Genomic DNA, 26,306 nt, shown 5'->3' with positions numbered 1-26,306 from the left:
AAGACTACAGGAAATGTCACCTTTCCAACACAAAGAGGTCCACAATAGATAGTTTGCAAATCATTATGAATCACACAACACAGAACATAAATTTAAAATGTTAATAGTAATTTCCTGACCCAGCTATATCCCACAACTTCAAAATAACTTATTTTTCCTCCATTCTAGCACAGCTGCCCAAAATAGCTACATGGGACAATGATTTACTTGCATCCCATAGCTTTCATGTGCAGGTGAAAGTTTGATCAGAAAGGTACTCCCTAAAGTCCCCTGAAAGAGGGAAGTGGCAATTACTTTAAGTGAGGGTTTACGGGTGCTAACTTGTTGTTTCCTAATGCTTCAATCATTCGTGCATAAGAAAATATATTTTGACAGTAATAATTAATGCTTATCATTGACAGTTAATGATTCAATCTCTTTACCTCACTGTGTGGTTCAAGTCTGTCCAACTGTGGTCTAATTTCAGAAGCAGTAACTATCTACAAATCCCATTTAAGTCGATGATCGTAAATTATCTCTGCATATCAGTCCCTAACTTTACTTTGAAAACGTACAAAATGCAAGGAGTTAAAAAAAAATTACCTTTACAATATTAACTAATATTAGAAATTCCTATACTGGTTAACAGAATAATGAAGTGGAGACTATCTAATATTGAGCATCAATGCAAAGAATTCTTTCATATTCAATTAATTTATTCAATATTTAGGGGAACTCATTGGGAAGGAATGGAAACACAAGATTTCATCCGATAGGCAGCCCTGTATTTCCTTTTTCTTCCTCTGGACTCAAGAAACTGGGCAGCTACACTCCTGGGCACCAAGAATTATTGGCTTTCCCAATCACGCAAAAATGGATTTATGATTCACCCTGTTTTTCTAGTTTTGCTTACTGATGGTGACCTCTACAGCATCTCCACCTACATGAATGTTGCAGAAAGATAAAGCTCTTCATGCAAAATTCCAACTAATGGGACTTTCTTTAAGAAGTGACTTACCCTCAAAGAGTGTATCAATAATGTCAAAACCAGCACGGAGATCAGACAAAGAAAATTCATAAAACTTGGTCCAACCCTACCATGAAAAGAAATTAAAAGAATATAATATATAATATAATACCAAATAAAGAAAGAAAAAAATCTGCGACCTCTAAAGTGCATTTTTTGAAACATTCAATAGAGGGAGTATAAAAAAATTCAGTTGTAACAGTACATTTAATTTTATATATTTGAAAAAGACAGAATCCACTGAGTATGAAAAATAAAAACTTAAGATTTTTTTTCCTATCAATATTTACTCAAACTAAAACTTGCTCATATCTGCGAACAGATCATGCATTGAATTACAGTTTTTATTTCTGAGGGCTTTTTTGTATTTTGGTATACAGACAGTATTTTCATAAATAGGACTGATTCTTCAAATATAGTCATTAATCTACTCTCATCACCTTACTCTTTAATTCATGTCACTTCTCATCTGACCAAAAAATTATCAATTTACTGCTAGTATTACCAACAAAATGCTGACAACTATACGTATATTTTAATAATTTGCAGTTTAGACTTCCTTTTTCTTCTTGGGGCATTACTCTTTATGTAGCAGGAATGCATACTGTGTATGTAAGGCTTTCAGTGTAAATGAAAAAGTATAAATAAATACTGATATATAACAAAACATTTAGGAAACCCAGATCTCAAAAGTATGTCCTCTTGCTCTGTCCTCTTATGGTGTACTTAGCATATGGTGATATCATAGCAACAGTGCATATGATTCATGATGAGAAAAGGAAATGTGTCAGCAACATGCACATGTCCAGTGAGATGAATATGTCCTGAGGTCAAGACTGCAGCTGCTCACAGATCACAAAAAACTATCAGTCAGTCACCCTGAAGGTCATATTCTGGAAAGATGCACCTAACAGTATCCATGTTGGGGTTTTTGGACAGATCTGTACATGAACCCAAAACAATTCAAAATTCATTACAAAATACAAGAACTACCTGAGATTAACTACAGTCCATGGATGTTAGAAACTGGTAATCTTGAAATATAAACCCATCACTGTCTGCACATTTTTGCAGTTCAATTAAAGAGAGCACCACTCCTATCTTGTGTTACTTGAAAAACTGGTGCCAAATGAATGTGAATTTGAACAAGAACGAAGAAGAATCCATGTGTCATTTTAATACTTATATTATTTTAAATTACCTATTGTACTTCTTCTAAAGCCTGTTACTGCAAAAGGCATACAACCTTAAAAAAACCACAAAGTCAAAACTAGCAAAAAGCTCTCAAACATTACACACTATGCCAGATCAAACCCTTCAGATGACAGAGTAACGTCATATCTAGTTGAAATGGAATAAAATAAATAAGACATAAAGGAGTTTGCTATTTGCTGGGGGTTTTTTTGGTCTTTTTTCTGGCATCATGCAGCCAGAAATAAATGTTCACTATAATAAAAAATTAGCTAAGGAAAAAGCACATCTCTGAAAATCATTATAATCTTCACAAGAAATTAATGATTTCCCTTGTTCTTTCTCCTTGAAGGAGTTTGTATGAAGAAATTTGAGGCAATGTCATCTTCTCCTTCCCTCCTGTGTCTCTTTTCTCATGTCTTTCATTCAATTGTGTTTCCACAATATTTTTGCTTGTCCCAAGCAAACAGGATTCACAGAATCTTCGTCTCACTTCTGTAGCAGTATTAGTTAGCACATGAATCACAAAACAACCCCATGCAGGCAGAAGCAATTTTCAGAAAGACAGGAACTGAGGTTACCAGGATCTTACTTTGCAATGAATTCAGAGACAATAAAGACAGGCACCAGAAATATCCAAGTTATTCCCATTTCTGTTTATGACCCAAAAAATACATGATAAAAAATATTTCAAAGTGTAAAAGCTAATAAATAGGGCATATTTTTTAGAAGATAGCAAATAAAATATTACCTGAGGGATATAATTTCTTCTTTCCTGGCATACAGCATGAAACCATGCTAAACAAAAGAGAGAATGTGCTCTAGACAAATTTCCCTTTCTGTTGATTTGCTCTGGTGTCCAAGATTCATAAGTTCGCAAGAGATTCTTTTTGAGACCTGGAGGTGCCTGCATTGAAAGGAAGAACACTGTTCTAGAAAGAAAACCTGGTATTTTTATGTGCTATTTTCTTAGATCATAACTTAGAATTTGCAACTTTATGAAATGAAAAATTATACTTAATAGAATAATATCTAACAAGAAAAAAAATGTTTGCAATACATGGCCTAACAACAGAATGATTTTCTAGTGAAAATAACTTCAACTTACTGAAGGAAATGGTAAGCACATAACCAAGACCAACTTATAGGACTGTATTACATTAAAAGAACTTAGTGAAAGCATAGTACCCTATCAAAATACATTAGCAGAAACTAAAATCAATTGTTTTCAACCAAAATAATTTTTTTCTGATTTTACAACCTCAACTACAAATTAATTCTGTGATGTGATGTCAAACTGCCTTATGCCATCCCCACATTCTGTTTGTTAGCATATACATAAGATAAAATGCCAATTCTCAGATTTAATGGTAGGTAATGTTCACAACCACTAGAAATAACTGCATTTAAGGTGCAGGCAGTAACTGAAATTACAGTGCTTAAAAGTAAAAACAGCTGGATACTCAGCCATTCTCAAATTATTTTCAGGTCTGAACGCAAACATGAATTTCAAAGATAATTAAATTACAATTTTGTGTTTCTAAAAATGCTCATTGTTCTTTCTTTCTTTTGAAAATGGCTTAGTGTTTCCATAAGATTACCATTGTTGCTTCTGAAAAATGACTGCAAAATACTGTAGTAAATTGACTTTTTTTATAATATCTGTATCTTCATGGGTAACACTCTACATACATTGGAACATACTAGAACCATATAAGAATCAAATATCATTTGCCAAGTCTTTGCCTATCATTGTTCTTTCATGGTAAAAAAATATTTACTGCAATTGGAAGGGAAACAAAATGATTTAGAATACTGCATTTGTGCAAAGTTCCAATTATTCCAAAGACAGTGGAATGAGTAACACAGTCCTGCAGTTTCTGTACCATTGAGGACCTCAATATAAGCAAGAAGGTACTGCAAGAACTTTAAAATACCTGCAGTCAATCTAAAAGTGTAACTATTTCAGCTTCTTGAAGTCAGCAATATTGGACTCTAAAATGTTTCCTGGATTAGGTGCAGGCAAAATGTCCACTCTCCATTACGAATGGAAGACTTAGGAGCATTCCTATAATGATTTCCATATTGGACATTACTGCTTAAGCATGTTCATGTTTAGACTACTTTCCAATCAGGTGGAGGAATAGTCCCAGTTATTCCTTAAGGTGAGCCATTTCAAATGCAAAGCTCTCCATTTTGAGTCAAGGCTTTTAACTGTGTTCTGCTGTATGGGAGGAGAGCCGTTTTTGCTGAGAGTCCCGTGAATACAAAGCTACAGGGTAAAAGAGGAAAATAAGGAAGAGAAAGTGGGATTCTCTGATCTTCAGACAAGGATATTTATCAAGGAGAAATTCCTTGTTTTCCACCCATGTAACAACATCTATGTAGATTTTTGTTTTTAAGAAAAACTGATTAAATGCACAAAAGAATTTGGAGCACAAAACAGAACAACTACTTCTCCTACGTAAACTTATTTTCGGTTCATACTTTCAATTGGAAAAAGCATCTAGGAAAAAAACATCTTTCAAGTAAACTCGTATTTTTTGTATTACATGTAATTAAAATTACAAAATTAGGTAAAACCAGTTATTCTATCTAAACATATAGTTTGCTAAACATCAAGGTTCATTCAATGTAAGAATATCTAATAAAAGCTTTCCAAACAGATCTTACTTCATAAGTTATTTTCAGACTCGATTGAAGCAAAATTGGAGTAAATTTTGGATGAACTTCTGTAGTAAGCCAAAGACGAAAGTTCGGTTGAGGATGTAAAGTATTCAGCTCCTATTAAAGAGATGTTATATAATGAAATAGGCTTTGAGGTGATTGGTGTTTTTATACACAGGACACTATTTACAAAATTATAATATCCTGGATTAGAAAGTTAGGTTTATCTAAAAAATCAACAGTTGCTTATACACATAAGGTTATAGTTCAAGATGTGTTATGTCTGCACATTCTATATCATTGCTGTGCTCAAATTTGAAGTTCATCCTTGCTGTGTCACCTTTCTCTTAGATACCAAATTCAGGACATAAAAATATAGGGCAGTTCTTTTAAGTACAATAACACCAGAAGGCTGCATCAAAAATAATGAAGGCTTGCAATGTGGGCTGCGTATGAAGAACAGATTTCAATGACTTTCAACACCAGTATAGCTGTATTAATTTCTTTTTCTTCAAGTATTTGTTGCATAAACCCTTCATGTATCATGGTTTACAGAAAACTGAAGATTGGAAAATTGAGTTCTAAGAAAAATACTGTCAGCAGTTATTTCAAATATAAAGGCTTCACAAAAATATATAATTATTGAATCAACACACTATGGAAACACACTGTTCTGAAATCACTTGTCAGGCAACTTTAGTGTCTTTGATGGCAAATGTGTGGGTTTCAACTGAGCAAAGTCAACAGTTTCATGTAGGTGTGTTGGAATAGACATAGCTCAGAAACCTCTTAAAAGATTTTCTCTCAATTCATACATTCTGATAATCTCTAGAGTATAATTATTATCATTTTGTTTCCAATGTTTTTAGTAGAGAACAAAATCTGAAAAAACATTACTTGTTCAATTATTTAAGCAAAACAACGACTATAACCAGTACATATTATAATGGAATTGTGAAGCTTGGAAGGAAGCACCAGAGACTGCCTAGTCCAACTCTGTGCTCAAACCAGAGCCAGATACAAATTGTCCAGACCTGTAGCCAGTCAGGTTTTCAGTATCTCCAAGGATGGAGACTCTGCAGCTTCTCTGGGCAACCTGATCCAGTGTTTGATCATCCTCACATTAAAATAAGTTTTATCATATATTTGAATAGTAATTTCTGTATTTCAGTTTGTGAAATGGCCTCTTGTTCTGTCATGGGACACCACTGAAAAGGGTCTGATTCAGTCTCCTTTACTCTTTCCCATCAGCCAACACACAAAATACTAAGATTCCCCCCTGTTATATCAATCATTTTCCTCAGCTTTTCTATCATCTCTGTGTGCTGAGGATGCACTTTGTACCACTATGCACCTCATTAATTAGGACGTTAAACAATGTTGGCCACAGTATCAATGCCTAGAGCACAACACTGATGACTGGCCTCCAACTGGATTTTTTGATGCTGAAAGTAATTAAGCCAGTTTTCAATCTACCTCAATGTGGTACACTTGGGTCCATATTCAAAGACTGTGAGAAATGAATTTCTGTACCTGGATGGAACTGACTTATGAATATGCAGCAGTCTCTAAAGAGGATGTTCAAATGTAAGAATTACATAGCCTCACACTTGCTAATGGTATGTAAAACAGGCAAGGGGATGTGCAGAGTCAAACATCAGCAAATCTTAGGCTATATTAAGCTCAGCAAGAAGTTTAACACATTCAGTATTATGTTTATGTGGAAAGAATAAGACCCTTCTAACACACATCCATATTTTAATACTTACAAGATCTGAAATTTTGTATTCAGCAAGGAGCTTACAAACATTTCATTAGTGTTTACTATGTTGTTCAGACTACATGACACACATCCGTGTTATCTTGCTTTGCCTTTCAGTTTTTCAGAATGGATTATAGGAATACTGAAGGTATATGTCTCAGGGTTACTGCTAGACAGATGGCAGACTCCAAGCTTACACCCATGGACAATGCTTTACAAAAATCATTGAAAACTGGAAAATAAAGACTGTAGTAACTGTTGAAGAAATTCCATTATTTACTTCAGACTTCATTGGTTTTGAGGATTTCATGTGATGTACATGAAAAGTGTATCATATAAAGTCATTTTTAGTTAGCAAGTTAGTGATTTTATATAACATAAGTATGTGTTTCTATAAAATGAGACATTTTAATTTCAAATTAGCAAAAACCTCCTAGTGACTCAGCCTGACTCTGCATTTCAAATGAAAAAGAACTACTAAAAAGAAAGTCCTAGAACAAAGGAGGAAAAAAATCAAATTCAAGCATACATCAACTCATACTTCATGGAAAAACATGGGCAGTATCCCATAAAATACCAGAAGTACTAACTGGAGCATTTGCTCACTCATTGTGGTAGAAGTATTCTACATTGTACAGAAATTAAAGCACTCACACAAAGAAGGGAGCTGCTTAGATCTGAAGACTGAGACTGAGAAAACCACAAAAGTACAATGCAATTTTAAACATCACCATGGAAATGCCTGAAATGCTTCTTTTGTCTGGTTTCTTGTATTATCTCCTCTATTTATTCTCACCTTCTCCAACACAGGAAGCCAAGATGTAACGAGATGGAGGTTCTTCAAACACAGCCATTCTCCATTCTGAGCACATTCTCTTAAAGTTTGAATAGCCAGGTCAGCTTGGCCCTGGCCCATGGCAATCTGAAATGACAGACAGAGTTGTATCAAATACCTCATTTAACAGTTAAATACAAAATAGTGTTTTTGAGTAAGGATATATACATTAAAAAAAGAGTGCTAAAGATAACCAGGATTTTCTCTAATGTGATAGGTTACTAAAGTAGAGAAAAGAATAACAGAAGCAAGTTTTTCTTTGCAACTCATCTAACCAGTTTCTGTACAAACAACATTACCTGGTCTTTTAATAGAAAAAAACATATATCACTTGGTGACAGTGATTGTATTCCCTGGGAAGTCAAAAAGTAATTTAAATATCAATGATTAAACTGCATTACTGCAGAACTGCAAAAATAAGAGATAAATGAGATAAATGAGAATTAAGTTTCTTTTGACTGGAAGTTAGGAGCACTTCCTTTGAAGAGAAATACTCAATTTTATATTAAGATGAGTGAAAAACTAAAGCTGCTCTCTTTTCAGCTGGATATATGAATAGTTTAACACATACTCCTTTCTTCACTTTTTATAGTACCATATTAGTTCTACCTTACAAGCTAATTGGAAGATGCACATAACAAAAAACCCTAAACTAAACAAGTTGGAAATAAAGAGGTCTTAGCCAATGTGAAAAGTCTTGTTTTGGCATTATGATTCTCTGACCAAGTAAAATTGAACATAGTATCTCAAAATAATTAAAATAGCCAAAAGAAGACAACTGAAAGTCACCAGCAATATAGTAGCATACAGCACAAATTTAGCACTCTGTTCTTTATCCCATGTGAGAAATAAATCAACAGAGAAGAAAACTCCATCTTTTATGTTCTGTTCAAATTACATGAGAAAGTGAAGGAAAAAAACCAAAAATATATTCTCATTACTGTAACAACTTTCAGATTATTTTAAGTCCTGATCCTTAACTGTGATCTATGCTGCATTTTGAAAGTCCTGCATGTAAAGATATTTAGAGATAAACATGAAAACCCATGTGGCAGAGTAAGAAGTATGTGTTCTGCAATATTCACAGCGAGATAAGAATGGCAGTAGGATCTAAATATTTACAGTTTGATGGGAAAAATATATCAGTTTATGTTCCAGGAAAGGAACAATTTCAAGGACTATTTAAAACATTAAACTTGACATTTTCCATTTCTATGCTAACCAGTGATCAGCTAGATAACAACTACCCTCCCAAAAATGTCAAATGACAGAAAGAAATAATATTTTACAGAAAGTTATAAAGCATATTGGTATTGTGTACTGGGAATATTAGGAAATCACTGGATTCATACAATAATATGAATTGGAAAGGATTGTGGAAGGTATCTAGTCCAACCTCCTGATCACAGCAGGGCCACTTATGAAAGACCAAATCAAGAGCTAAGGGCTTTAGCAGTGCATTCTTGGGAACCTTCAAGGATGTAAAATTTCTCAAAATATTTTACAGAATTTCACAAAATACCTAAGGTATTCACAAACACTGAACACCAAATGTATGTTTTCTGTTGAAGAAAGAAATGTGCAAATCCTATAAGCAGAGGAAATTATGAAGTCTAGTTTTTAGTGGGTTCTGTTTGTTTCAGTTACTCCACACCAAAAAAAGATCATTCAAAGCACTGCAGCATGTATAACAATTCTCAGCCTCCTTTGTTATTTTCCATCCATCTTCTCATTTTTTCCTTCTCCAAACTGGAAGAATGTCTCTTGTTTGGATTCTGCTTCTGTGAGCACAACTAATTGTGTGTTTCTCCTCCAACCCATTTTGCCAATGGAATGAGAAGTTAGTGTCAAGACAAGTGGAAACAGCAAAACGCCACAGACACAAAACTATGATTTTACTTACTTACTTCCTTGGAAAATGAAGCAAAACAGATATTACTACAGCAAAATTTTACATATTGTGGTTTTTAATCACTACACTTAGATAATACTGACCTGATGGTAGCATTCAGTATTTCTTTCAACACTGGCAAGTTCCTGTAATTCTTGAGAAGGATCAGCACCAGGAGAAATTATTATCAAGATGGGCTCAATTTCCAGTGTCTCTTTGTATAGGCGTTTCATATTCAGAGGAGATGGAGATAATTCTTTCATTCCTATAATTGTAATCAGAATTATTATGAAAGTAAAGTGACTACATATGATGGAGTGCTTCATTATCTACTTTAGAGTACATCTGACTGTCAAGAGTTCTGTTCAGACAACATCATAAAACTGGTTTTAAAAGAACAAATCCTTACAAGATGCATGTAGGTATAAGGCATACCATACTGAGAAGAAAAGTATTTCTGGACTTCCAGCTTGACAAACTATTTAGAGTAGTCTTGAGGAAAACATAGAAAAAGAGAGAAGTGGAATGAGAAGCTATGCTATTTGCTAAAACTAATTGCAGTGTGTATGTGCACATGCAGAACTTCTCTCCTTACTGCCCTGAGAGTCAATTATTTGACTTACACGGTTCTTGGTACTATGATTACTTACTTCTATTATTTGTTTTAATACACAACTTAAATGTCTAGAATGTTGACCTAGTATAGGCAAGTTATTTATACATGAGACCAAAAACACATGTGTAAGTGTACCATAAATTTTAAATAGTGTTAATCACATATTTTCATGCCTCTTTACACCAGAATTTAACCAGTGAAGCATTGGGTGCAATAGGAAATCACAACATATCAGTGACATCTATGCCACAACTACTAAAAGATGCAATACACACTTCCTTGAGGACACAGCCTGTTTTCAGACTTGAGCCATTGTAGCTGCACGTAGAGCAAACAATGCTGTATAATGTGCACTACAGAATCATGGAATGATTTGTATTGGGACCTCAAGGATCATCTTGTTCCAACACCCTGCCATGGGCAGGGGCACTTTCCACTAGACCAAATTGCTCAGAGCCCTGTCTAGCCTGGCCTTGAACACTTCCAGGAATGGGGCACCCACAATTTCTCTGGGCAATCTGTTCCAGGGCCTCACTACCCTCACAGGGAAGAATTTCATCCCAATATCTAATCTAAATCTACTCTCTTTCTGTTTGAAGTTGCTCTCCCTTGTCCTGTTACTACATGCTCTTGTAAAAAGTCCACCTCCAGTTTTCTTGTGGGCCCCCTTAAGTGCTGAAAGGCTTATGTTAACATGATGCATTTCTGTATAGCATATAAAATAAAGAAATAAGCATGCTTCAGGTGATAAAAAATATTCATAAAAAAATCTTATGAATGTTATCTCCAAAAAGAAATTATTTTGCTCCATCTTCATCCATAAATTTCAAAATATAGGTAAAAGGTGAGAAAAGAAAATAAAAGTCTGGCTAAAACAGAACTGTGCTTTCTTGTAGGATATGACAGCTCTTTTGGAATTAATTTCTCTCACAGCAAATGAGATTGGAAACTTAATGTCTTCCTTTAGAACTATGTGAAACTGTTTAAGTTGTTTCAGGACAAGGACACTAAAAAAGACATGGTGAAAAATAATGAAAAACTATTTATACAAGTGTAACATCTTTTATTAGTTAAAAAGTGCTAGTCAGGATTTTGCCGATCTCAGATGTGCATGGAAAATCTGTTCATGATTTGTGGATGATTTACTGGTTTTGAAAACCCAAATGGAGTCAATGGTATTCTGCCTTCCCTGGTGAGGCTGGAGCTCAATTCACCAAAAACATTCCCTTTGTGCAGTGCTCCTCCAAGGAACTGATCCCAACACAAGTTATGTATGTAATACATTAATATTTGGAAGACAGTAAGCAAGCAAATAAATTTACTCTGCATTCAGGTCTCTGTGGTTTTTGAGCCACACACACTGCAGATCACCCTTGTCATTTGAGCCCAACAGACAGGGACATTGCCAGCATGGGCCATGTCACCATGACCAAGGTTCCCTTTCTATCTCCTAACAATGTTTGCCAGAGAAGATATACCTTAATGCTGTCTGAGGGGCAGACATGGAGCCAATTTCGAGCAACAAATAATGTCCACAGAGAGCATAAGGGAGTAAGATAAAGTGACTCTTAAAACTTACAGTGTCCACCCAATGAGATACCCAAAACTGCTAAAAATGGAAGGAAGATTTTTGTGTGCTGTACTGCAATATTAAAATTATTTGGCACATAGGTATCAAACTTTGAGTATAATAGACTTGAGAGAGGAAACTGACTGACTAGAAGAAATAGACAACCATAGCATTGACCCACTCTAAATCGTGTACTTTTAAACAAACAGAAAAAGGTATTACAGACCAAGAGTTAGACAAAAATAACTGATTAATTAAATAATCTTTTGAGACTCAATTTATAAAAACTCAAACTTGACCGTCTTTAAATGGTAAACGACATAAAATAATATTTATGGAAAATCTGAGTCTTAAGGAGAGTGAGAAAACCAGTTATCTTAATTTCTTCATTTCTTTAACACTCCAGTGTTCAAGAATTAATTTAAAAAATTGAAAGACCTTTTTATTATATTTTCAATCACTATGCAGAATAAACCAAACCAATTTAAAAGCACTTTTAAGAATATTTTACAAAAACAAAATCAGCAAGCCCATTAAGAGCATATTTTCATATGCTAAAACTTAGAGATTCTATAAGAACTATAAAATAAGAGAAACAAAGAACAAAAAACCTATTTAATTATTGTGCAGAAATACCCCAGTGAAAAATTAACTTACCTAGGGTTTTACATGCAAAAAGAGCCATGGCACTCTGTAGTCTGTCTGGTCTGACAGCCTGGACCACAAGTACCTTAAAATAAAATATATTCAGGGGAGATAAAAGTATATAATGACAATTTAAAATGCAAGACTCTTCTAAGAAGGATGAACTATTTAAATTTATCTTCAGAATAAAGTTATTTTTGCTGAGTATATAGAGCTATCTAATCATTCCTTTCCAAGATAATCAACTGCAATTGTTCGTTATGTAAGTAGCTTGTTCTATCAATAGAATCAGAAGACAGATCTAGACTTAATGTCTACTTGTTAGCTACAAACTTCTCTACAATGTTTTAGAAGAAAAGTAGCTATGTGGGTAGCTAGAATGACAGAAAGCACACTTAGCTTTTTACCAGTATCTAAATTCTGTGCACATATACAGGCAGCAGTGTCCTACTTGGAACATTAATATTTTTTGTTTCAGTCCAAACTAATTTATGACTGGCACAACAATCTAACAATGTAGTTTCAATATATTTCATAAACAGAAACATTCTTAACACTTTCTGTATAAGAAACAAGATGCAATCATCATTCCAGATTGACTTTCCTGTAAGTGCAGGCATTTTCAGACAACACACTGCACACATAAAAAGTGCTCTTCAGCATTTCATTGAATCAAATATGAATCAGACAAATTCTTTTCCAAAATGGTTTGTTCCTAAATTCCATGTATGCTATTTCAGAAATTTTACTCCTCCACAAAAATCTCCAAATAGACAGTAGCTAAGAGGCAACCAACATGAAATTATCTTGTCTAATACCCCAACCTTTCCCTGGATACTCTCATGCAAACTAACTTCAAAAGAAAAATCACAGCATCATTTGAAAGTAAGTTACAATGTATTTTTTTCCACAAACACTAAAGTGATTATATTTTTCTCTTCCAGTGGAAAAGGACCCTCAGCTTGAGAAAGGAACTTGCCGGTCCCATATTCTTCCCATATTCTTCTTTATCACCAGCTTTTTAGAAACCATTTTTCATTATTTGTATTCTGAAGAAGCAGAGGCTGGTACTGCATTTTGTGTCAGATGTGTGAGTTTCCACATTCAGTGATGCAGATGTTCAACAAGCTGGCACATCCAGCAGTAACAAAGCAACTGTGAAAGAATTTTAATACCTATTCATAAAATTAATTCTGTGTATATTTCTAAAGAATTTGTTATCTTAGAGATAGACTCAGTTGCAGCTAATATATTAATACTAAAAAGACTCAGATAACAGAAATAATAGGCACTATAGTAAAAAAATACATAATTCTTAGACTAAAAAACTAGCTAAACAGTAAAACAGTGTAGATACTGTCACTGCATATAATTCAACTGCTGAACTCATAATTAACATTATGAATGGAAAACCTACCTGCTGAAACAAGGAAATTCTTTTTACAACAGGAGATGGAAAGTCTTGTTCACATACAGAGCTCTGAGAAAAAGTGCGCCACAGACTTTCATCTTCAAAGCAAAGTGTCTGATAGAGATCTGGGAGAGAAACCTACAAACAAATAGTGTAGATTTAACTGTAAGGAAGAACAGCCATTTGAACATTGCATATTTTAATTTTTTCCAAATATCTCTAAGACCACTAAGATGTAAATCACAAAATTCAATTTTATCCTTGGAGTTAGAGAAGAAAAGAGCACATTTTAAAATCAACCCACTTGTTTACCTATTCCCTGGAAAGATAAAATCTATACTTGCATTATAATTTTAGTTTTAAACCTTAAGGTTCTTTGATTTAAAACTTTTGGCTTTAAGTTCTTTCCTCTAATGACTATCTGCTATGTGCTATCAGCAATGGTTTGTTATCAGTGCATGCTACTGATTCACTCAGTTACTCAATTTCTGTTTGTTTGTTTGTTTGTTTGTTTGTTTGTTTAACACTCTATTATGCTTGCCACACCATTACTCTCATTACTTATGATTCTGATTCATTCTTGGTTGAAGAAAAATTAAATAATGAACTTTAGGTTTAGCAAAAAAAGTCCTTGCAAAAGACAAGCCAAGGATTTTTTTCTTGTTGCTGAGCTACATGCAGAAAACGGTAAGTCAGCATTTCAGGACTAGCATTTTCCTTTAGTTCCCTTCAGGATCAGTGGACTTCAACATTGACTGTGGTAAAAGGAACCAATGCAAAAGTTTTTATTTTTGCTCAATCTGAGCAATCACAAAGTCTGAAACAGAAAATAAAGATGTACAGAGAAATCTGATGAGGAGAATATTAACTTCTGAATTAACAGTTTATGGCTTCTAATACAATATGAAGTGATTTGTCAAAATCATTACATAAGTGAAATGTACAGCTAAATACGGTTTGCAATTTTTCTTTTCCTATCTATAAAAGTCGTAAAACTTGCAGAGATTTACTATTTAAAACACTATTTAGTGTTTTCTAAACGCAGTAAGATGACAGGTTCATTCATACGTATTGAAATTCACCATTAGATGTGGCAGAAATGCTCATGGAAAAGGCTCAGAAAAATGAGATTTAAAAAAAAAACAAACCACCCTTGGTCTTTTTAAGTGACCATATATTCAGCCTGGTTTCTGGAAGATAGAATAAACAGCTTAAAACAACTATGTCTTTTGATCTGACAAATACACATCCGAGAATTCAAGTCCAAATTGCTATTTGCCAAAATCAAAGCTTTTTAAATTTAAATTCAACAGACCACATGATGTGTACCTTCAAAGATGCTACAGCCCAGACTCGGTCCTGCTCTATCCAAGAGGGAATCTGGTCACGAGCACTTCTTTGTGAATCCTTATGGAAGCAAGTTACACCACACATGTAAGTTACACAAATCTTTATGAAACACAATGTTAAATAATAACATTGTGAAACCCATGGTTTTTTAATAAAAACAGTCACAACAGCAATCTTTCTGTGGTCTAAGTTCATAAATGGCAAAACAAAAAAGCTACAGAATATTTAAATATGAGACATACTGTTCGCAATAACACTTGTTTAGATACTTGAGCCTGAAAATACTTTACCATTTAGACAATCCTCATGACACACTCAATTCTAAGTGATTTTGTACTAAAAACAAGTGACACAAATGACTGACTATTTGCATAGAGAAACTGATTTCAAAAAACAATTCCATTGCACATCATGATTTGCAATCATGAAGACGGTTCTTCACACAAAGGGCAAAACACCACTTCTGAACATCTCTGCACTTGTAATTTGGCCACAGTTCTTGTTTTCTGCTCTTTAGATGATTGGCAAGGAGGAAATTCTAAGGATGAACAACACTGCATAAGCTCCAGTGGAATTTCTGTACACACTTTATCATCTGTTATTAAAAGATCTTATAGTACACAATAACCAGTCTGATGAGTCTCTGCATGGAAATGTATTTGGATGTCTCAAGGACTAAGCAGCTTCAAGAGTAATCTTAAATGTTCAGCTGAGAAAAACAGAAGCTTTACTGTAACAGGGATCTTAGCCATGAGCTACAAAGTCTGAGAAAAAACCAAACTAGGAAATTTGGAAGCAATTGCAGGAATAAATTTGACATGGGCCTACAGTATACTGCATTTAGGCTGAAGGACACACAGGCACAATCTTCCCAAAATCTATGGTTTGTGTGTTAGGTGGGGTAGAGGTAAGACTGGTATTAAATTCCATTATACAATCAGATCCCACATTCCTTGAAAATGGCCTACAGCAAGACATACTTGACAACCACTCACTTCACAGACATTTAATTGAATTACAGTGACTCCAGAGAGATGAAGGGGTGCTTCTGTTATCACACTGAAATGCAAAGCCCATTAGTTGGCCCATCTAATGGCTGAAGAAACTGGATTTCAAGGATCATTTTTGCAATCAGCAGCCTGAGAAAACATATTTTAAATGACTTGCCACTTCTACCAACATGCATGGGAACACAGCACCTCTTACGAATATTCTAAAATCAAGGTACTTGCACAGGTCATTGTCTTGTACCACTCAATGAACAAGATACCCTGATAGATATTTAAACAAGGTTATAGGTTAAAAGCAATCATGAATGATGAAAAATGCAGCTGAGCCTGAAAAAGAGCAGAAAAGCAAAACACAAGGCAAAGTCTGAGTTCATGATTCCTGCTCATGCTTCCTAAAGACCTTCAAAACCTTTGCAAAATATTTGGCTCAAAGAAGGGCTATAATGGGCAAGATTATGGAAATCTTAGCTATTTTCTCTACCCTTTCCTACAGGAATATTATGTTAATATTATATAGATTCAATAGAACAGAAATACATTTAGTAAACTACAGCATGCTTGGTCAGGCATACAAAGAAAGGTTCACAAGCTTGCTCAGTTACCTAGGAAAACATATGAACACATCACCAGATGTAGAACCCTTGATACTGAGGGAAAAAAGCAACTCAAAGCTAGCAAAGTGTGTGGATAATTTAATTAATCCATACAAAAAGTACAATTCACACATGATTCTGGGAGAAGGAGGGATTCAGAAACACTGATTTTAGTTACAGAGGAGGGCAGAAAACCTCCTCAAACATGCAATTTCAAATTGTCATCCTGGTAACAGAAAAATAAAAGAAAATAAGCAACAAAGTCAAAAAGTTATGCAAATTAGAAAACTGCTTGCCATGTTCAAAAATTTTTACATAAATTTATATATTTATATTACTATGTGAAGAGTTACTATTTTCTTTAATGTATGAAGACAATTAATTAAACAACATAGTAAGAATACACCTTTAACTTTTCAGCATTAAAGTAAATGTTCCTTTTTTTCAAAATACAAAAATAAATGTAGCTTACTGATTTTCTGATGGTGTCTCCAATGATCACACCTGTAAAAGTCTCCCATTCCTGGGGGGAATAAATTAACAACTCAGATAAGTCACAAAACACATTTAAGAACAAAGATTAATATGTAGTAGCATGTAGGCAGAGCAGGAAGATAAACAAATTAAATCCTAGATTCTGAAAGAGTTACAAGACATTTTTTAAATGTTGTGTGATGGTAACAGAATGCAATTCCATTTGCAGAATCCCAGCTAAATGGATGCAATGCTCTATAAGAAAAAAAGAAGCAAAGGGGAAGTTCTATACTTTCTCAGCACCCACAGTTCCTACCCAGACTGCCCATCTACAGATAATCAGGAAGCAACAAATGTGGCTGGCAAGGACACACATCCTGCCTGGTAGGACATCAGCAGTTCACACAGAACAGGTAACTGTATCATTGAATTTATGTATGATGAAAACTTTTAAACTTCATATATATATCCAGTTTTAAACTTCATATATATATCCAGTAAGACAATTTTAAATAGTTTTACAACAGTATTTAACAGTATTTGAAACCACTAGAAAGTACATAATTCTGTATTTGGAGGTGGCAAGAAATAGTAAAAAAATTCTTCATAAGTACTGAAATTTTGCATAATTAATATCTATATTGTATGATAAAGATTTTTTTAATTAAAGACAATAGTAACATTAGAAATTTAAAAGCCAACTGACTAAGACTAATACTACTGATACAAACCCAGCATGGTTTCTTGCACCCATCAGTCTCACTGAGTCTTGAAACAACTCCCTCTTTCAATTAAAAATTGAGACTCATTTCCCAATTACAAAGAAAATACTTGTGCACACAAAAATGTATAGAGTGTTTTTTGGTTTGTGCAATATTGCTATGATGAAAATAAGAAGTACAATATATAGAGAATATAAAAGTACCTCAGAAAAATCTATACTTATTGATTCAGAAAGAAAATGTCCCTACTAAGAACCAAGGCATTCTCCCAAGCCCTGGCAGCTACAATAGTATATTGCTGAAGTTATACTGTAAATTTTATATCACTAAGCAAAAAATATTTAAGTGCAGAAAGTTCAATTCTTTTGGGACAGGGACTTAGAATACAAGATTCTCAAGCAGAATATTAAGTAACTTGTAGTCTCATCACATTAAAAGCTTTAGAATAAATAGTTTTGAAAGAATAACCAGCTTAATTTTCTTCATTAAGTATTTTGCACAAGCACCCTTCTCTTAACAATGTAATTAAAATAACTTCTACCTTTCAGAGAAATAAAAAAAAAAATATTGGTATTATTTGCCTGTTCTGTCTTGAATATTCAGATACTGTAGAAATATGTATTATACATAATCTAGATTAAGTTAAGAGCTGTAATAGCTGATGGAGATGCATGCTAAACAACAGAAACCAACACATAGGGCTGCACTTTACAAACACTTAAGAAGCCAGGATATAATTGTCAATAAACTGTTTGCACATTACTGCCTTCATGACTTAGAAACTCAAGAAAGTTAAAACAAGGTATTTTCAGAAGCTCAAATAAAATAAAAAATCTGAAATAGGGTACTTTGGATAATGAAGAGCAGCCAGGATATACTTCTGCTAACAAAAAGTTATTTTTACAAGGCCAGATAATTGCTGGAAGACTGAGATTTCACTTTGTCAATCCATATGTCTCCAATGAAACCACTCCTCCATTGGAAGCTTCCAACCAACTTTTTTGAACCTTGCTCCTTAAGCTCATGTCTTTCATAAGATCAAGCTCCATTACTTCCTTCAAATATATTATCTGATTTTTACCTTTACCTCAATAATGGACTCTCCTCTATTGAACTGACATCTACTATAATTTGATTTCCCTTCTTGTCTCCAGATTCTAATACAAAAAGCCATAGTTTTGTCTCTCCATTCCATGGAGGTACTTTAGATAATTAAATGTGCCTTGACTCAGGATAATCAGCCACGTTAAAGCAATTGTATTAAGTCAATTATGCATATTGTTTCACTGCAGGCAGGCTTTATAGGATTCATCTGACTATATTACAGACAACTACAACTAAGCCCTACACTTACTGACAAAAACTTTTTATCTACTTATTTACTCTTCATATTAAGTTTGAGTAAAATACTTGGGGATTTTCTTCTTTACCACTTACATTTTCTTGAAAAAGCTCAGGGTGCATTCCTCGTACAAAATGTAGAGCAAACATTAGCTGATCAGCCTGAAATAAAAGCAGTACAAATGTATTTATACACTCAGGAAAAGTCATATTTCTGGTTCTTTTGTATAAGTAATATTTCTTTTTAAGAATCCTCCACTTTCACAGTGAAGTGACATACACCCTAATGCAAAATTGCTACATAGCTTCACAAGTTAGAGACAAAAACTAACTCAAAGTGGGCTGTGGAGTGGAGGGCAAAGAGCACCAAGTTTTGCAAGGCACTGAAGGTCTCATTTTATTGATAAACATGGACATCATATGACACTGAGAACTAACCACAACATTAAACTTTTTCATCTTCTCAGACAAGGTCTGCAAGCAAATCCATATCACAACTGCATATTAGGATGCTCCCTGGACAGACAAAATCATTCTTCTTGATTCTAACATACTTAAAAGGGTATGAACTTGTATCAGCTATACTATTTCTGAAGACACTAGTAAAGTCTCAGTGTCACAGCAGTCTTTAAAAATCTTCATGGATAAAAGGAAGAATTAGCAGTGAATTGCTGATTGTGTGAAGAGTTTATTTGTTTTCTCCATTATTAGAACACAACAGTGAACTGGATGGACCATTAGTTTGAAGCTGCACAGTTAACACACTTTCAGTATTTTCTAAATTCCAGTCTGGTCACACTTAAAATCTTTCGCACTAGAAATATCTTCTCTGCCTTGCATTTGAACTCTCTACTCTTCTCTTACATAAAAAAAATTGCTGTCTTTCATATTCACAAGATGTAATGACTGAGTGGAAAGCTTCATATACTCATGATTTCAAAGACAAACACTAATTATTATGAGACTATTTCATGAGAATCCACTTGGACTTTGATAAACAAAACTCCTTAGAAAGAATGGCTACCCCTGTATCCCCAGTACAGCATTGCTAGATTGGGGGATAGGGGTAGGAGCCGGTGCAAAATTTTCAAGATCTATCCATTCTCACAGATCAAACTACAGACTTGCATGATTTGTACTGCTCAAACCATACACCCTGATCTACTATGCCTTCTTCAGCTGGTACTGTGAGACAAACACTTTATAAAAGTTTCATGTGAAAATAAAAATTAAAACTGGAAATGAAAGGCATAGCTTCCTTAGGTTTTCAGTCAGAAAGCAAGAAGTGAAAAGACACCTGATTGAAATAAAGAAATACAGTAAGAACGTTTTTGGAGGAAGAACAAGGAGCCAACAGAAACAAACAAGGTAGCAGGTAGACATTTGGGACAGGGCATAAAAAAAAAAAAGGAGAATATCACAATGTAGGAATTTTAGAAACATATAATCATCTTGCTTGGAAGAGAATTTTAAGATAACCAAGTCCAAAAATCACAACAAACACACTTCTGTTTACTTTTAAAAGATGCCAAACCAAAATACAAAAAACTCACAAATAATCACACAAAACCTTATATTAAGGAATCCAAGAAACAAGAGCCCAGGAGTGATTTTGAAGCCAGAATGAGGCAGAAAGGTAGAGTTCTGTGGAGAAATGTGCATCAGCAATATTAATTTGGTCATATCTTGATCTGAAGTGCACATTTAGCATGTTAATTATTCCTAATGCAATGTTTTGCATGTGTTACACAATACTGCTTATTTGAAGTAGATCAAGCATCAGCTGCTGAAAGAATACTTTCAAACCAGTGCACTGTATAAAAGCCAGAAAAAAAAATACAATCTTACCTTAAACAAACAACGACAAACATATTCATACACTGTATGTTTCAATGAGCCAATAAGCAACTTGATTCTCTCCTCAGTATTACCTGAATCCTAAAAAAGAAATTTCAGATTTCAAAAATTCCTGTCAAAGTAAAAGACTTTTCATGTACTTTTCAAATTTCAGCAAAATGACACAAATAATCTGACAACAATCTATGCGACACTAGTTCCAAAAAATATTAAATGCAATTGCAGCTATCAATGATTGAATGGGAAATTCATGCTGAAGTATTAAGAAATAAATTTTGGCATTGAATATTTTGACTATGAACATGATACAACATTGTGTATAAGGAGAAATATATTGAGAAGGAGAGTACATTTTCTTCTCCTGAAAACAGTATCATTGAAATCTCATCTTTTCACTTGATCTAAAAAATTGCTTATTCATTGAATTACTATATTTAATACTACTAAAAAAGCATGTTTATCTTAAATGTAGTTATTAAATTTCTGGTCAAATTTGGCCCAACTGAAATGAACACTGTAGAAAATAGTAAGTGTACACTGTCCTTCAAAGCTCATTGATTGAAAGACTAATTCTAACATGAAAAAAATTGAGATAGAACATTAAAAAGAAAGGGATCAGGGGGTGCCCTAAGGTAGTGTGAGTTCCTTTCTAGCATGCTGGAATTTGAAGAGATGAGTTTAAGAAGGGCATTTGGGCAACTGATTTCCATAATACCTTTCCTATGTCTAATACATCGCTTTGCAAGAATTCAATAGAGGAGAAGGAACAAAGAAAGCAAGCAACAAAGGCAAAACCAGAAGCTGAGCTTTACATAGGTAACATTATAGGCAGAAACAAAAAAAATTATAAAGAAGTGTGAGAGTAAGAACAGAAGTTAAGTAAGAAGTTAAAACATCGCATGGTGAAAAAGAAGTAATAGGAACTTCAAAGAGGGCCAGTTCACAGTCAGAAATGTGCTCCTAGTAATGACTGGAGCTGAAGCAGAGTTGTAATCACAGATGCCAGAATAAAGGAGAATCCAAAGGAAACACGATGAAAGGCTGGTGAATGACTTTCAAAGTAGAAACAAAGAGAAATACAAAGAATTTTGGTGATGCTTAATAAATAAAAAATGCACTATTACTCAGTGCGGGTATTTAAATCTAAAGAGTGAGGTGACACAGGATAAACACATTCTTTGCTTCAATAAGAATATGCTGACCTAAAAATATCGAAAAATAAAAATTACATTTTAAACAGGACAGGCTGCAGGCATGATTACAAACTGTAGACAAAGTTATTACTTTCCTTCAGGTAAATGAACCTTGTGGAAATATAGGTATTTTCTTATTCTACCTCTTGTTAATAAAATTTGCTTTTAGAACATTAATTTATTTAAGTAAAGCCTAGTAAAGTTATGACCAGCCTTTGTTTTCCTAATTCACCATGGACAAAGAACAAGCCTGGAATCACAAAGAGCTACTTTGCTTTCAGATGGTAGAGAAATTTTGTGATTTATATACAACATAAGGTACTTTAGAAGTCCACGTGCCTTTATTCTGAACATTTAAAGCACAACAGGTCAGCATCGCTACTTATTATACACTTCATCATCAGTTATTCAAAGCTTTTTTTAAAAAATGTCCAGAGTGAATAATAAATTCTAAAGATCAAAGCAGATGGATTCTTCTGCAGCATTAGCAGCTTCAGGAGAAAAGCAAATACCTGCTGGCTTTGCAGAGCCCTTTGGAAAAGCCGCAGGAACGCCGCCAAACTGAAGCGGTACATGTTATTAATTTTGGACAAGTCAGAGATAATGAAGTACATTTTGCTAGCACTCTCAGCCAAAGGGAGATAGGCATCCCTTTCCTGTGGAGAAAAACAACAAACACATAAAAAACCCAGGTGCATTACTGCCACCTACTGATTATTGCATCAACATTTACTCATCCCACTGAGAAAACATTCCTACAACTCTCACTGCTTTAGAAAATCAAATCCTTTCCAAGACTTCAAATTGAGGAATCAGCCTCCAGACTTCAACACTGTATTGAGATTTCAAAATTGGAAAAAAACTTTTCAGCACCAAGTCCTTTAAATTATGAAGAACATGTTGGAAATTAATCCCTCAGGCACTAAGGTCATTTCCTACCACAGAACACATCCCAAAAATTCAATGGGAATTTTTAAAGAAAACAAATAGAACACAGAAGAAAACTCTGCAATCTGTCACAAAAAAAGGATGTCAGATGAATAGCATCACCAATGATCTAAACTTTTCCAATAGCAAGGGGCATATTAAGCAAAAACATCCATATAATGTTTGCAATAGTGGATTGCAAAAATAAATTCCTTTAATTCAAACTGGTAGACTTTAAATTGTGTAACTATTCAGTTACAAACCAAAGCATTTTAATTACTGAAAACACTGCATGTACTTGAATATCCCAAATATAATTTACTCAAAAAAGAAATAATTTAATATATTACTCATCTTAGAACCCCATGGATGTATGTATCTTCTCTAGATAAAAGATGAATATTTTTAGCAGGAGAAAAACAGTACTTTAAAACATCCTTCTACCTTGTCAAGGAAACTCTGAAGTCTGAAAGATTCGGCCAGTGATTCTTGGATGAGTGCACTGCTTGCTTTAGTTTGATTCAAAGATTCAATCAGATCCTTATTTTCTAATATATTGCCCTGTGATGTGGCAAGTGTCTGGAAAAAAGAAAGTCATCTGTGTTACATTTTTTAAAAAATCCTGAAAAGTAACCATTCTGAAAGCTGCCTATCTTTGTGATATTTCTGAATCATTGAATGCATCTCAAGAGTTCTAGAAAACTAGTGGCTACTCCAAAACCTAAGATGTTTTTAAAAGAAGTATGGAAAATACAGCTGAAGAACACACTCCAAATATCAAGACTGCCAGATTCAAAAAACAGGTTATCAGCAGGCTTTTGAGAATTATTTCCATGATCAGAGTCATGCACTACAATCCCCCTGGTAAATACAAATTAGGGTATTTCTTTCTTGTGTTTAACTTCCCATTTAACCTGAAGTTGGCTACTTGTAACAACTTTCTGTACTCGTTCATAAATCAATTTTCATTCAAAAGCATTCCAGTATCTCCTATACAATATAGTTCTCATTTCTAACTGAGATGAATATTCACATTACAGAAATTTAAGTTTCATAATCAAAGATCACTTCAAAATCCTTGAGATTGCCTCACATTTTTCCTGAGTTCTCTGCATTAAATTAAGCAATTAAGCAACTAATTTAATTTCTAAGATATGGGAAACACTTGAATAGTTCACTTGTATCTAAGGTTTTTTACTAACCTTCAGTAAATACACATCAATATATTTATTTTAGTGAGACAGAAAACTGGCTGCCTGTCAGTCAAATCAGTTTTGAGCAACCACCTGTAGGACAGCATTTTAGAACATATGGAGGCAGAGATTCACCAGTTAAAGTGGTAGAATGCACTTACTTCTCTACCCAAAATAAATTTAGGATAAGATCACCTGCTTTTTCAAATAGTGCAATTCATCCATGAAGAATAATACCAAGAGCTATGGGACAGCACCTATGGCTTTACTCCAAGGCTTTTAGAGGGCAATCTGTAAAGTACTTCAGATAGAATGGTAATGTTGCTTTAAGATTAATTCAAATTCAAATTTAGCTAGACCTTTGTTGACAAAGTCCACATAGCACCTTCCAGTTTTCACTGAGCCTTAGGTTTCTTTCTTCAGGGTCAAAGAGTATCCTGATTTCAGGACAACTTAGTAACAAGAATCCCAAAATTGAAATCAACCTTGCTGTTACTACTCAGACATTTTTTGTTGTAGATATTTTAGGCATCAAGTTCTTTAAATTTTGTACTTGATAATTCAGATTGGACAAATGAAAAAGCTTTTTGACTTCCAAGATCCCACAAAAATAATGTTCTAAACTGAAATTTGTTTTGTTGCATCTCTAAACCTTCAGCTTCTGGTAGATAAAAGATAATAAAATGGTCAAATCTGGATATGGAATTTTATTAGAGAGCAAGTTTTCCTCTTCCTGTAAGAGAAATCTACCCCATTAAAGTTTTAGAAAAGGGCTGATCTTAATAGGGAGTTAAATAGGGACAGCAAATTTGGAAATTCAAAACACATCAAATAATATGTGCAAAATTTAAAACTGAGCTATCGATCATAGAATCATAGAACATAATCATAAAATGGTTTGGAGTGGAAGGGACCATCTAATTCCAACCCCTCCATGGGTGGGATGCCACTCACTGCATGAGGCTGCTCAAAGCTCCATCCAAAGTGGCCTTGAACACTTCCAGGGATAAGGCATCTGGAAGTTCTCTGGAGAACCTGTTCCCAGAGATTCCCAGAGGAACTGGTGCCTTACCACCCTCCCAGCAGAGAATTTCCTTAATATCTAATATCTAATCTAAAGATCTAATATCTAATCTAAACCTACCCTCATGCAGTTTAAAAAAAGCCATTCCTCCCTTGTCCTGCCCCTGCATGTCCTTGTAATAAGTCCCTGTCAGCTATCTTATGGGGTAGTGTAATAAATGGCCAGTCTAATCTGCAAAAACTATTATTTTCTGCTAATCCATCTCACTTAGCTCAGACTGAGGGGTGTAGGGCACCAGGTCAATCTTCCTGCATCTCTGAACTTTCAGAAAGACAGGATTCAAGGATCCATTCTTACAAGCATGAAGTACAATTTATGTGAAATCCACAGCAAGACACAAACAAAAAATAAAACAGTCCTTCCTTGGAAGCTACCTTTTTTTAATAGAGATGAACAGCTGTTTCTGAGCATAAATACTTTCAATAAAATAAAAAGATGAACTGAAAATTGAGAACTTTAATTTTAAATGCAAGACAGTTTACAGTTAACTGTAAAGAATATTACAGCTCATTGCTAAGAGGAAACAGTTGTGGAGGTTTAAAATTTTAAATGTCTCTCTCAGCAATCTTTCCATTTTGTAGTGACAGTTTTTAATTTTTTCACAACACAATCATTTCTCAACTTGAAAAAGAGTCATTTGACATGATTCACAGACTTAAAAATGTGGCTTTTTTAAAACTCATAATTTCAAAATTAAATAGTATAATTTTTAATAAATTTTCCCTTCTCAGTGTGTTAAAATTAATTAAATTTCTAATCAACCTAAATCAGCCTAAATCTAGCTGACCAAATTCGGAAATTTAACTAGGAAAGTGCTTAATGTATTGAAAAGCTACAGTTTCATAACAGATGCACTTTCTTATCTACTCTACTCTTCCAACAGGTCCAGGCAAATAATGCTTTTGTATTTTCTAACCAATAATCCTCACAGCTCCTTATTCCAACACTTCCAGCATCTTCCTCTAAAC

The 26,306-nt window shown here is 34.1% G+C and overlaps 1 protein-coding gene across 1 annotated transcript in view; it reads right to left on the bottom strand.

Annotated features, from left to right (window-relative positions):
- The window catches only part of DYNC2H1 (dynein cytoplasmic 2 heavy chain 1), a 141,875-nt gene that overhangs the window by 54,434 nt on the left and 61,135 nt on the right, over window positions 1-26,306 (bottom strand). The window contains exons 68-80 of the mRNA XM_079331799.1: window positions 23,506-23,640; window positions 22,647-22,790; window positions 20,933-21,022; window positions 19,181-19,246; window positions 17,020-17,070; window positions 14,924-15,001; window positions 13,601-13,732; window positions 12,196-12,268; window positions 9,457-9,617; window positions 7,423-7,548; window positions 4,871-4,981; window positions 2,949-3,104; window positions 998-1,073 (exon numbers count right to left, since the gene is read on the bottom strand). Coding sequence (XP_079187925.1) covers window positions 998-1,073; window positions 2,949-3,104; window positions 4,871-4,981; window positions 7,423-7,548; window positions 9,457-9,617; window positions 12,196-12,268; window positions 13,601-13,732; window positions 14,924-15,001; window positions 17,020-17,070; window positions 19,181-19,246; window positions 20,933-21,022; window positions 22,647-22,790; window positions 23,506-23,640 — 1,399 coding nt within the window. The remainder of the gene's footprint in view (window positions 1-997; window positions 1,074-2,948; window positions 3,105-4,870; window positions 4,982-7,422; window positions 7,549-9,456; window positions 9,618-12,195; window positions 12,269-13,600; window positions 13,733-14,923; window positions 15,002-17,019; window positions 17,071-19,180; window positions 19,247-20,932; window positions 21,023-22,646; window positions 22,791-23,505; window positions 23,641-26,306) is intronic.

This window comes from Erithacus rubecula, assembly GCF_903797595.1.
Source record: "Erithacus rubecula genome assembly, chromosome: 1".
NCBI lineage: Eukaryota > Metazoa > Chordata > Aves > Passeriformes > Muscicapidae > Erithacus > Erithacus rubecula.
Note: the sequence above shows the minus strand (reverse complement) of the source record. Positions and strands in the feature narration are given on the sequence as shown.